Source organism: Misgurnus anguillicaudatus, chromosome 22 (genome assembly GCF_027580225.2).
Source record: "Misgurnus anguillicaudatus chromosome 22, ASM2758022v2, whole genome shotgun sequence".
Taxonomy (NCBI): Eukaryota; Metazoa; Chordata; class Actinopteri; order Cypriniformes; family Cobitidae; genus Misgurnus; species Misgurnus anguillicaudatus.
Window position 1 is genome coordinate 52820406 of NC_073358.2, and position 13027 is coordinate 52833432.

Below are 13027 nucleotides of genomic sequence, written 5' to 3' on the forward strand. Positions count from 1 at the left end.
TCAAGCTTGCCTTTTTATTTTAATATTGTCAGTCTTGACTCAAGATTATATTGAAAATGAAATGTCAAATCATCAATTTAATTAAATTTTTCAATTTGGCCGGAATGATGCTTCAACAAGTTAAAAATGAAAATGAAATAATTTAATATAATGTTTTAATTTTGATTTTAGCATTTCATTTTCAAATTTGGGACATATTTTGCGATTTTATTTTTTCTTTTATAATTTAATTAATTATTTTATAATTTAATTAATTATTTTATAATTTAATTCATTAATTTAAAAAAGACCAAAAAAAACCTTCCATATAGGGGTCCTTAAAATGAAAAGGTATGGAACCACTGGCCTGCAGGACTGTGTTTGTGCTACTCACAATACTGAGTTAATTAACGCTTCTCCAACAAGGTTTACTAAGTTTTGGTGCTCAATAGTCCAGGGTTACTTGTTGTAATAAATGTACCTCATTGTCTGTCTACACAAAACTTGCTCAGTGCTTTTGTGTCTTGATTGTTTGGCTGTGTTCGAAATTCAGTATGTACTGAATTAGATGAAGTATCTACTCATTGACTGTTAAAACAGTAAGTACTGTATAGTATGAATATGGGTATAAAATGAATGAATTCAGACGTACTTCATCCATCATGTTGATACGTTGTCATAACAACAAGTTAATCTTTAACTTGAATGACGTTCAGGGATGGGACGGTATGAAAATTTCATATCATGATTATAGTGATCAAAGATATCACGGTTATCATCAATATTATCATTGTTTTGTTAAAATGAGATGGAAATGTTAAAAAAGAACTGATACACACACTGAAAACATTTGAACAAGTTTTTTTTTTGTGAAAATCACAATTTAATATTTCATGTCCCTGAAATGATTTCTGTGGTAAAACAATAAATAAATCTGTCTAATAAGTTTACCATGAATGAATACAATACATTATCCCTTAAATGCCGCCTTGTGCAAAAAAACTATGTTGCATGTGTGCGCCTGCGTCAAACTGATTCTGGCTGGACAGGAGTTAACGCAGGTTTTCAAAATCACGGTAATAATGATAATTAAATTTTAAACTATAATAAAACCACCAGTACATTTTATTTTGGTCAATCGTTAAACCGGTGATCGTCCCATCCCTACGTTCAACTAACGCAATTTAACCACAAGGGAGAGCTGTTTAATATATGTATTAGCATTTGACTAGAGCCGCGTTACCGCTTTTGGACATGTTTTACTAAAACAACCACAATTCCTCCATCACTTTAGGATCTTGCTGGCAAGAGTAAGTCATCCGGGTAATTTTTGTCTACTGTCTTTGGAACACTATGAATTCGGACATACTACTCGCCTTGCCTACTGCTTTTTGCCTACTATTTAGTATTGAAGTAGGTGGTTTGGACACAGCTTTAGTATTTATCGTTCTGTAGAAGAATGCATATGTGTGCAGGCATGTAGTGTTTCTTTATAAAGGCCTGGCACTCATAATACATCCGTCTTCATAGATCCGTGTAAACACAGGTCTTTTTTACAACGACGTTGTATGTACTTAAAAAATTTCAATGAACGCAATGGAGCTATACAACAGCAGGTTAAAAATTGTAGTTTCATAGGCTTCATTAAAGGATTACTCCACTTTCATAAAAAAATTTAATTTACTCACCTCCATGTCATCCAAGATGTTTTATCTTTCTATAATCAAAAATAAGTTTTTTTTTTTAGGAAAACTCTTCTGGATTTTTCTCCATATACTGGACTTCAGTGTTCAATGCAGCTTTAATGGAATCTAAACAATCCCAATGGAGACATAAAGTTCTTATCTAGCAAAACCATCAGCTTTTTTTGCCAAAAAAATTAAAAATATGTACTTTTAAACTACAACCTCTCATCTTGCACTAGCCTTGTGATGTGCCAATGTGACCTTACGTATTACGTTGAGAGGTCACGCGTCACATATGTGAAACTACCGCTCCAGTGTTTACAAGTGTGAACAAGGAGGACCGTTCTGACGTTGGAATGATACTAATTAATGTCAGTTTATTGTTTAAAATTGTCTGCATGTGTGGGTTTCACATATGTTAACTGGAATGTCACATATTCCGGGGGGGGGGGGGGGTTTCTGGGGTTTTTTTCTCCTAGGAGGTTTTTCAACCCGGGGAGTCAGCCTTTTTTTGGCTTTACTTTGCACCCTCTTCTATACCTTACATTACTAATACGCTCGCTTATAATGTTGATTCATTCAAATTCTGCTGCTTATGCTATCTGTATTATGTTATGCTATCTGTCACATTTTCTGTGTTTTTTTTCTGCTTCTATTAATGTAAAGCTGAAACAATTACCAATTGTGAAAAGCGCTATATATATAAAATTGAATTGAATATTCCAGAGAAATTCTGGAATGTTTTCCTCCAAAAATTATTTTCGACGGAAGAAAGACATAAACATGTTGGATAAAATGGGGTTGAGTAAATTCATGGGATTTTTTGTCTGAAAGTGGAGTAATCCTTTAAAAATAATTCAATAGTTTTTGTTCTGTATAAAATGAATTGAGTATTTATAAAGTGTGCTTGTTGTTTGACCTGTGTCACCCCACAGAAACGCCGCTCATGGGTTCTCTCTGATCCCAGTGGATAGTCTGAAAGTGAGCATGAAGGAAATCTTACAGAAGGCTCTTAAGAAGAGAAAGGGCTCACAGAAAGGCTCAGGTAAGACATCTCACACATGCATTTACATTTTATATAAAATGATGGATTTTCAACAATAGTATGGATCACAGAGAGGGTTTAAAAAAGATTATGTGGATGTATTTAGTATTTCTGCTCCATAAAACCACAACCAACTACCAGAATAAGCAGCGTGTTTAAAGTGAGGGTCAAACTGAAATGCGTGTTTGCAGTTTCCAGGTGAGAAAGAAGTTAAATTTGTCGGCTGTGATCAGGTTGATAACCGTAGCAATGTGCCGCTCCGATTTGTCATCGCTGAATAGGTGCCGTATCTGATAAGAGCAGAGCGTTTAATACAAAAAGTCACAGGTAACGGATCGGTCCTTTGACGGCTGTGATAAGCCAGGCGGAGGGCTTTGATAAGAGAGGTGAGGAGATATTGAGCCACAGTCCCGTTCAGAGATGAGAAGCAGCACAGATGAAGACTAATGGTGTGAGGTGCATTACAGAACAAATGGCTGAAGGGCAGAAGAGATGATGGCGTATGTGGATCCTCTTGAATATAAAGCCTCGTCCAGACCAACAGCGACTTGTGTGTGTCGCCCGTCTCTTTTAATATGGCGTTTCTATCTGGTTGTCATAAATAAATGAGTACGGTCCACTCCAGTAACCGACAAGGGAAGGATGACGTGAACTACACTGATTTGCTCCTATTTTTAGTCATTCCCGAAAATCGCTCATCATTTGCATAATAAATTTAAACTTCCTTGCGTTGCTGGACACACCCATCTGGTCGCCAATTGTCATTTTCACTCGTGTCGTCACCAAGCTTCCATTGAAATAAATGAGATCGCTTTGCTCTGCTATTGCTATGCGCTGGCGGTCTGCCGTAAGACAAACAGTATAAGAAGTGTATTTGAACCGTGGGCTCGTGCTGTTCAAGTTCTGTATGTACATGAGCTCCGTGTTTTAATCAGTCCCTCCAGAAAAACGCGATCGCATGATTCAATGTATATTTATGTGGGGGCCACATTTTTTAAATACGCTGCACTTTCGCCGCATAAATGACAGATTTCTGCTCGCAAAATATGCAGGGCTTGCATGATTTCATAATACCCGTATTTTTATAGCAAAAAGTCATATATATCTTATAAAATAAGATATATAAAGTTGAAAAAATATGCATTTACTTCACACATGCGCAGCCATGTCCCCTGTAGTCATGGGAATGTTAGGAAGTGATGTACTTATGCGACGTGAAAATCAATAAAAAGCTGCAAAAACTATTTTAGCAAGTTCTCGCAATTTTGGCAAGTTCCCGCAATTCCATTGCATAAATATCCCACATATTCCATCGCATTTTTTAAGAAAACATGCCACAAGATCAAGGATTTTTGCCCGCAACAATCACAAAAAAACTTTTCTGGAAGGACTGTTTAATAGGCCGATTTTTCTGTACTTGACTTCAGTAGAAATGTTGATTGATCTGGATTTTCTTCAATTGTTGCGAAAATGCAAATCCTTTCTTTTGTTTTATATATTGTATAAATTATGTGTTGTTTATAGTCTAAATCACTGCCAATGTGTGTTACGCCTGACTTATAATAGGGATGCACCGATATATCGGCCTATAATCGGTTTTGGCAGGTAAAAGCAATTTTTTCCACTGTCAGACATCAGACGATTTTTAAAATCAGACGATTAGGGCAGATTATAAGGGACAGATAACACATCAGAACTCATCCTTTGTGATTATTTTTTTATTAGATTTCATAACATAATCGTTAGAAAACAAGGAGTAAGAAGCAAAACTACTGTATTTTCTGGACTATAAGTCGCATCAGTCAAAAAGTGCGTCATGAAGAGAAAAAACATATGTAATTCGCACTGGACTATAAGTAGCATTTATTTAGAAAATTATTATTCTTTTGGGGGTCATTTTGTTTGTTTAGTCTTTCTCCGTTGTCTTTAAGTTAATGTTTCAGTTAACAGTTTTTTTTCTGGGGTAGGCTACAGGAGCAACATATAGCGCCCTCTCATGGCTGTAGACGGTAAAGTTTTCTTTTGGTTCATGTTAGTCAGTATGAATTAATTTTGACATAAGTCGCACCTGACTATAAGTCGCAGGACTAGTCAACTATGAAAAAAATGCGACTTATAGTCCGGAAAATACGGTATTGGTATCTATCGGTACCAGTCATGCGAAGTAATCCGATATCAGTATTGGCACAGAAATGTTGTATCTGTGCATCCTTAGTTTATACCCTGACAACTTTATCTGGAAATGAAACGGGGATTAAGAGAGAGGTGTTAGTACAGCTGCTTTTCTATTGCAGATTTGTGCAAAACTTTAACGTTATTTTCTAAATGTCGACAAGACTATTGCAAAATGATGGCGTTTCCATTAACCATTAATAAGCGACTGAAAAAAAAAATTTCTCTCATGATAAGTCATTTATCACGTCAACTGATGTTAGTATGTTTACTAATATTACATCCACCACACACGGCATTATCTTTAATTGAAGGAGACGTAAGAGTATTATCCAAACATGGAAAGCTCCTTATACTAAGAAACGACAACATATGTGGTGTTTCTTGGAGGTTATTTTAAATCAAAAGAGGAGTGTTATACAAACATTATTGGCAAGAAAAGCCTCTTATAAATAATAATTATACATGTACTATATTATAATAATAGTGACCTGAAAATCCGATTAAACTGTTTCCATTTCAAATTTGCAAAATACACAGTTTCTGAATTGCCTGAAAAAAACACCACATGCGAGCGTTAATACTTTTTTGCGATTTATGAGAGTTGTTGCGAAATTGATGCGTTTCCATTGTGCAATTTAAAGTGTTATGGAAAAGCAGCTATTGTTTTATCAGTAAGTCAGCTAACCGAGTCCTCTTGGTGTTTGGAACTGATAGACAAAAATATCCTTTCACGTCTGCGCTCCGGTGAAACCGTATGTCCTGTGTAAAGGCTTTGTTGTCCTCACTTTTCTCTGGGTCTGTGATGGTGTTTCAGTGACATTTGAGTGAATGTGATGTGCTGGTCCAGAAGACGATCAGTCTCTCATCTGCATTTAGATGACTATTGATTGTTTATTTACCCAGTGGGAACAAAGACACCCATCATCAAATCTGTCTGTGATGTTACCCTCTCTTTTGCTCCAACATTAAGCTGCCCATCGTATCGCCTTGAATTTCAGCTAACAAAAAATAATTTCTAATGAAAAATAATTTTTGAGGTTTTTGCCTTCATGAGTATAAACCAATATACTAGTCTAAGTTTTTGAGATAATCAAATAATAAAATCAACTCCGGGTTTTGATCTATATTTAAACATGTCTCATTTTAAACTGAGCAAGTATATCATGACAGACGTGTGTACACTAAGAAGGGTGCAGACGGTAAAATATGACTATGAGCGTCTCGGGGTTTGTAGGTCTGTTGGAGCAGATAAGCAGGATTTAATGGTTCACATGTGCCTTATCTGAAGTAAATGTTACTGACATTTAGAAAGAGCCGATGACTGTGCTTTCAGACTGATGGTGATGTGTGAACTAAAGAAGAGGAGCGCCACTGTTTCTTCATGCGTTTAGGAAAACACTTTGAGACAATGCTAAACATATTCAGGACATGCATTATTTGATGTTTTATTTAGTACTTGGCTTGATATATTTAATTGGCACACAAAATAAAGAGATTTGTGGTTGCATGTATGTTTCTGGTTATTATTATAATCTTGATTGGATGAGAAGCAATGACAGCCAATGCAAAAATGGCATCTTGTGTAGTTGTGTTGCATTGAGCTGGAGGGTGTCGTGAACATCATTTCTTTCTCTCTCAGTGGAGGTCACAAGCTTTCCAAGGTTTTCTTGACATTTTGGAGAGCATGTTATTTGTGAAAGGGTAAATATTGCCTGGAGTCTTTGGCTTGTTTTATACTGGCAGCTTCTCTGTATTGGTTCTGATTTTACTTTGTTTAAAGCTGGAGAGAAGGTCTGGGTTTTGCCGCTGGACATTTTCTTTCTGAAAATAAATAAACAGAGCCATGTTTCATTTATAAACCCTTACCTTAAATGCTTTATAAGATTGATTATGGTTTAATCTTAGATCTGGTTATATATCAACTCTTTTCCCGCCATTGACAAGTTATCTCGTCAATTAAGAGAAAACGCTTCCCTGCCAATGGCGATATTTCACGGCAATCTATATTTCCACTATTATCCACTAGGTGTCGCTCTTACCCAAATTATAAAACACTGAAGCGTACACTGATCCACAAACAGTAAAAACTTTGTGTATGTTTTGATGATCGCTCTCAATCTGATTTCTAACAAAAGTCCTTTACAAAAATTCAATTATCTCAGCTTTTTACTCAAAAAAAAAAGAACAAATTATGTTCTTTCATTTGATATATTGTATGTTTATATATTTAAAGAAGAAAATAGTCTCGAAGGCATTAAACTTTTGTGAAAATCATTAAAAAAAATGCTGGCACATTTATATTCAGGTCCAATGTATCGTCTGGAGAAACAGACAGAACCCAATGTGGCGGTGGATCTGGACAGCACGCTGGAGAACCAGAACACACTTGAGTTCTGCTTAGTCCGAGAAAACAGTGAGTGACCACTGCAACACACACTTACTAGGGTTTATCTTTGAACACTTGTTAGGGTTTGAACAATCTGACTTTCTGTTTTTCTCGGTCATTGTCCAGGTTCTCGAGGTGAGGAGAGCTCAGAGGAAGATCCACCCATAGACATCACTACGGTACAGGACATGTTGAGCAGTCATCACTACAAGTCCTTCAAGATTTGCATGATCCACAAACTCCGCTTTACCACTGACGTACAGCTAGGTACATCCTCCCAGTTAAACTCTTTAATATCTTCTGCCAACATCTGAGAATGTGATATGTGTTTAACTGATGCCGAGTCTACTACTGTACAAAATAATATCAGTAGATGTCTGTGCAAAATAAAATCTGACATTTTAAAATAATTCCAAACAGCATATGTTTGCTGCATTTACAGTATAAAGTGAGCTGCACATAGGTTGCTCTACGATCACTTCTTAAACATGTTGTTGTTCGGCAAAATTTATTCCAACTGTTCACTTATTTGAAACACTGAAAATGCTTTCTTTATTATTTTCGACTGAATAGTTTTGATTGCAAAACATTTCGTGCATCCCTATAGTCTAGTGGTATAGCATAGTATAGTGGTATAATAATTATAGTGTAGTGGCAGTATAGTTATAGTATAGCATAGTGGCAGTATAGGATAGTGGCAGCATAACAAGGTATAGTTGCAGTATAGTATAGTATATAAGCAGTAAAATATAGCATAGTATAGCATTGTGGCAGTATAGCATAGGATAGTGGTATAAAAATTATAGCATAGTTGCAGTATAGGATAGTGGCAGGATAGCATAGTATAGTTGCAGTATAGTTATAGTATAGTATATTAGCAGTATAATATAGCATAGTATAGTATAGCATTGTGGCAGTATAGCATAGTATAGTGGTATAATAATTATAGTGTAGTGGCAGTATAGTTATAATATAGCATAGTGGCATTATAGTATAGTGGCAGTATAGGTTAGTGACAGTATAGCACAACATAGCATAGTACAGTTGCAGTATAAGTATAGTATAGTGGCAGTATAGTTATAGTATAGTATAGTATAGTTGCAGTATAGGATAGTGGCAGGATAGCATAGTATAGTTTCAGTATAGTTATAGTATAGTATATTAGCAGTATAATATAGCATAGTTTAGTTTAGCGTAGTATAGCATTGTGGCAGTATAGCATAGTATAGTGGTATAATAATTATAGTGTAGTGGCAGTATAGTTATAATATAGCATAGTGGCATTATAGTATAGTGGCAGTATAGGTTAGTGACAGTATAGCACAACATAGCATAGTACAGTTGCAGTATAAGTATAGTATAGTGGCAATATAGTTATAGTATAGTATAGTATAGTATAGTATAGTGGCAGTATAGTTATAGTATAGTGGCAGTAGTTGTTGTATAGGATAGTGGCAGTATAGCATAACATAGCATAGTATAGTTGCAGTATTGGTGTAGTATAATGGCAGTATAGCATGTTATAGTGGCAGTATAGCATAGCAAAGTGTAGTATAGTGGCAGTTTCTCAATTTCATATGATTTCACTTATGAACAGACTTTAGTCCTCACATTAAACAGTGTTTTTAATATGCATACCTGACAGTTCCTGCATTCCCAGTTCCATCCCAATTTCAGCACGTTTTCTGGCTCAGGAATCTTCAGATGATTGACAGGCTGGAATGTTTGTGTGCTATTTGTTATGGTATCTGAATGACAGCCAGCTGTCACATCCATCATTCAGGCTGTGTGTGTGCTCGTGAGATAGACGTGTTATTATATTCCAGTCTTCTCCATTCATATTTAAATCACACAGCCTTTAATCTTTAACACCTGGACTTCCTTCTTTATGATATAAAAATGTAAATATATTTCACCTCTACAGTTGATGTTTTTTCTGATAAAGCCTTCATTCTTGCGCAGGAATATCTGGAGAGAAGGTGGAAATCGATCCCGTCACCAATCAGAAGACCAGCACAAAGTTCTGGATCCGACAGAAGCCGATCTCCATCGACTCAGACCTGCTGTGTGCCTGTGATCTGGTGGAGGAGAAGAGTCCAAGTCAGTCCTTCTTCTACTTAAACTCAATGAAGTGTGTACTTACTGTAGACAAACACACAATCAGAGCTACACTTACAGTTATTGAGGGTCCTGAGGTCCTGATGGGGTCCTCAAAGGACTTTGGCCCACTGAACATCATCCGTCACCTAGCAACCACTTCAACTATCCCACTGTTCATAAAGCTGCACCCTAGCAACCACCCAGAACAGTCACGCATCAATATACACAGGACATAGCAACCACATAGCAGCATGCTGGCACGTTTTGTCTTCGAACCCACAAATCAGTGCAGAGATTGTGGAGATTCTCTGTGGATGTTATATAAACCCCATGTTTAATATCCTGTGATCTCCCAATGTCACGCTGGTGCGACAGATTTACTCTAACACTGTAAAGTGCTCAAGTGGTTTCTGCTTTATTACACTTTGGTTGAAATGTAAAGTCAGTGTATTTGTGAGGTTTGGGTTTGTGGGTGATCCAGACTTCTCTTGTTAGTGAATATGACATGCGCAGGTCTTCAGCTGCTAAAGAAAGCAATCTTAAAATATTGGTCACTTTCTAAATAATAAAACTATAGCGCATCTACTAATAATTCTACAGAAATAAATCTGTTTTAGAAATGATGCATCACAATGCAAATCAGAGTTCCCACGGGTCCTTGAAATCCTTGGAAGTCTGGGGAAAATAATTTAAGGCCCTGGGAAGTTTTTGAAAATATACATACATAGATACAGGTTATTGAAAATGCTTGAATCTATTTTATGCAAGAAGTTTTCTGGAAAAAATCCATATTATTCCCTGTGTAGTGTAGGATAATATCATAAAAATTCTAGACTTTTTAAGCACACGTGCTAAACTGTTCACTTTAAATGCTTATATCTTCTGTATGCGAATGTTGATTCATACCAGAATGCTTTTTTGCATAGATGTGTTTGACACATGAAATGTCTTGGGTTACGTATGTAACTGTTGTTCCATGAGAAGGGAACGAGACGCTGCGTCTCTCTTGTCATACTTCCTGCGTCCCTGTAACGCCGTCTTTGGCAATATTTCAGATAGCGATATACTTCCTGGCTCCCGCGTCACCCTGTCTTTGTCGTTAAGCCTCACCATTGGTTGAATTTGATATACACATTCAGACGCACTTACCCCTGGAGGTGTCCCCAAAGTGTCACCACAGTGACGCAGCACGCGTTCCCTCAAAAGGGAACTGTAACAATGTATCTTAAAAGGTAACATGATGTAACCTTGCTCTCACTTATTATGCTGATGCACCGAGCGAATCTGGGAATCTTCCCATCCCTAGGATATCCTCGTTCAAGGGTTCACTTTAACGTCAGCACCTTCTAGTGGCAGCCATCAGAATTTTGAAATGTTTTGAAACAGTAACTCCGAACCAATGAGGTTTTGAGGCTTCATGAAGCAGTGTTTTGAAAGCGGCCATCACTACCCTTTGGCATGGCATGGGTGAGGCTAACCTATTATTTAACAGGTGGAAAGTGAGATTGAAAAACTTAAGTTCAGTTTGTCTCTAGCTGTACAAAAATCACTGTAAGTTTCTCAGGTAATATCAGTTCTTGTTTTTATGCTGATCCTTCTTGATGTTTTTCTTGTAGATCATGCAATATTCAAGCTCACATATCTAAGCAACCACGACTACAAAGCGCTTTACTTTGAATGTGACGCTGCTACAGTCAATGAGATTGTGCTTAAAGTGAGTTCTGCTCTCATCACTCTTTATATATATATACCTATTTTATGCAAATGTCTTAACAGGAAGTTATGTCATTTCCTCCCGTAGGTGAACTACATCCTGGAGTCTCGTGCCAGCACTTCCAGGGCGGATTATTTTGCGCAGAAACAACGCAAGCTAAACCGCCGCACTAGCTTCAGTTTTCAAAAAGATAAGAAGTCGGGCCAGTAGCGCTGACAGCCGAATCGACTCGCCGTCTCAACCAATCAGAGAGTGAGATGCGTCTATGACAGACGGATGGGTTAAAAAAAGAGTGAGAGAAAGATAAGGGACATGTTTGAAAGAGAAACGATTAGACATCATCGTCTGGATGATGAGTATCAATCATATCAGAGCACTAAACCGCTCTCTGCTGTCACTGGAGAATGTACTAGTGAACGATTAATGCCATCAACCCAGAACCACACAAACATCCGTCAGGTCCTGGAGAACTTAACGAGCTGCTGTCCGCATCAAAGACTTCTTTCTACTGCCTACAAACCATCTGTACAGAATCACACACACGTAACTCTATTAGCCATCAAAACATGCATCGTACACTGAGATGCAAAGGCATTGCTTTCTTTTATAATGAATATGTAAATAGTAACCACGTTCAGGGTGGAATGATAAAAACCCCTCTTTGGCCATAGTTCTTCAGTGCCTGCTATTGAACTATATGGACTTTATGTCGCCTTCAAAACGTTTTTACCAACAGAGGGGAATGACAGATTTTTAATGATCAAATATGATAATAATTGTACTTTTTACTGTGATGTGTGTGCTTTTTCCTCTGCATCATCATTTCTTCGGACGAAATTAAGCAACCAAACGCCGTGGCTTTTGGTTGGTCCTCTCGGGCTGCGATGGGAATGTATTTCAGCACATTTCTATGTAAATGTTAAAGCTAACATTATTTCATCTGTGTGTGCAGAGATAGGTTTGTTCTCTGGACCGATCGGATGGGTTTCTTTCCATCATTGAGAGAAACTCGCGTACTTTAACTCCACTTTAAAAGCTGCTCTTATTCAACTGGATTCAGGGTGCATGTTTATCCAAATCTGTTCTGACTCAGGTTTCCCACTGCCATATTGTCTGATCTTGGTTTATTTTTTTGTAATATCTGTCAAAGGCTCAGAGCGACGCTCGGTTCGGCTCTGATAGATGCTCGTGTTCCCGTGATGGGGAGAAGCGCTGAATAGACATTTCAAATAAAACTTTATTTATAATGTTCTGACGACGGGGGGTTTGTCATGCGGCCTATGGAATCAACAATATTTGCTACAGTACATGTATACTGTATATAAGTAGATTTTCTAATTAAAGACTGAATTACGGTACTGTTTGTCCTCGGTGTGTTGTTTCTTGCTGTTGTTTTAGTGTGCACACTTTTGAGGGGACATGAAGGCAGGGTCCCACAGGTCCTTTAAAGTTTATCAATCTGAGGAAAAATGTCTAGGCCCTGGAAAGTTTTGAGAATAAAGATACATAAGCACAGGTCCTTGATAGTGCTTACATTTTTTTATGCAAGAAAACATTCTATATTATTCATTCCAGTGCACTACTTTGTGGCCTATGCATACTAGCTTGCTTGATGTACGTTTGGTATGCACGTTTTTGCATTATGTTAAAGTGCCTAGAAACATGATGCATTATTGTATGTGATGATGTCATTTTAACTGAAACTTAAATCAGAACTAACTATCGAGAGGACCCCCCCCTTCTTTAAGAAACAAATAGCGTTTTGTTATGGCATAGTCTAGTATGTTTATGCGTTGTAGCAGATTGCGCGAGACTGATGCGATATAAGACTTCATTCACCCCAATAAAAAGCATATTTACACTGACTCAATCATTTCTTGTCCCCTACATAGTACACTATGTGCCATTCACCATATAATGCTGCGTTTACACCAGCCGCGGTA

General features: G+C 37.2%; 1 protein-coding gene across 4 annotated transcripts in view; it reads left to right on the forward strand.

Moving 5' to 3' along the window:
- The window catches only part of mapkap1 (MAPK associated protein 1), a 29396-nt gene extending 16954 nt beyond the window's left edge, over positions 1-12442 (forward strand). For all 4 annotated transcript variants that reach the window (XM_055198121.2, XM_055198122.2, XM_073861070.1 and 1 more), the window contains 6 exons: positions 2600-2709; positions 7190-7297; positions 7397-7537; positions 9233-9370; positions 10987-11084; positions 11172-12442. In XM_055198121.2, the coding sequence (XP_055054096.1) occupies positions 2600-2709; positions 7190-7297; positions 7397-7537; positions 9233-9370; positions 10987-11084; positions 11172-11294 (718 nt within the window). In that variant the 3' untranslated portion in view covers positions 11295-12442. The remainder of the gene's footprint in view (positions 1-2599; positions 2710-7189; positions 7298-7396; positions 7538-9232; positions 9371-10986; positions 11085-11171) is intronic.
- The last annotated feature ends 585 nt before the right edge of the window (positions 12443-13027 follow it).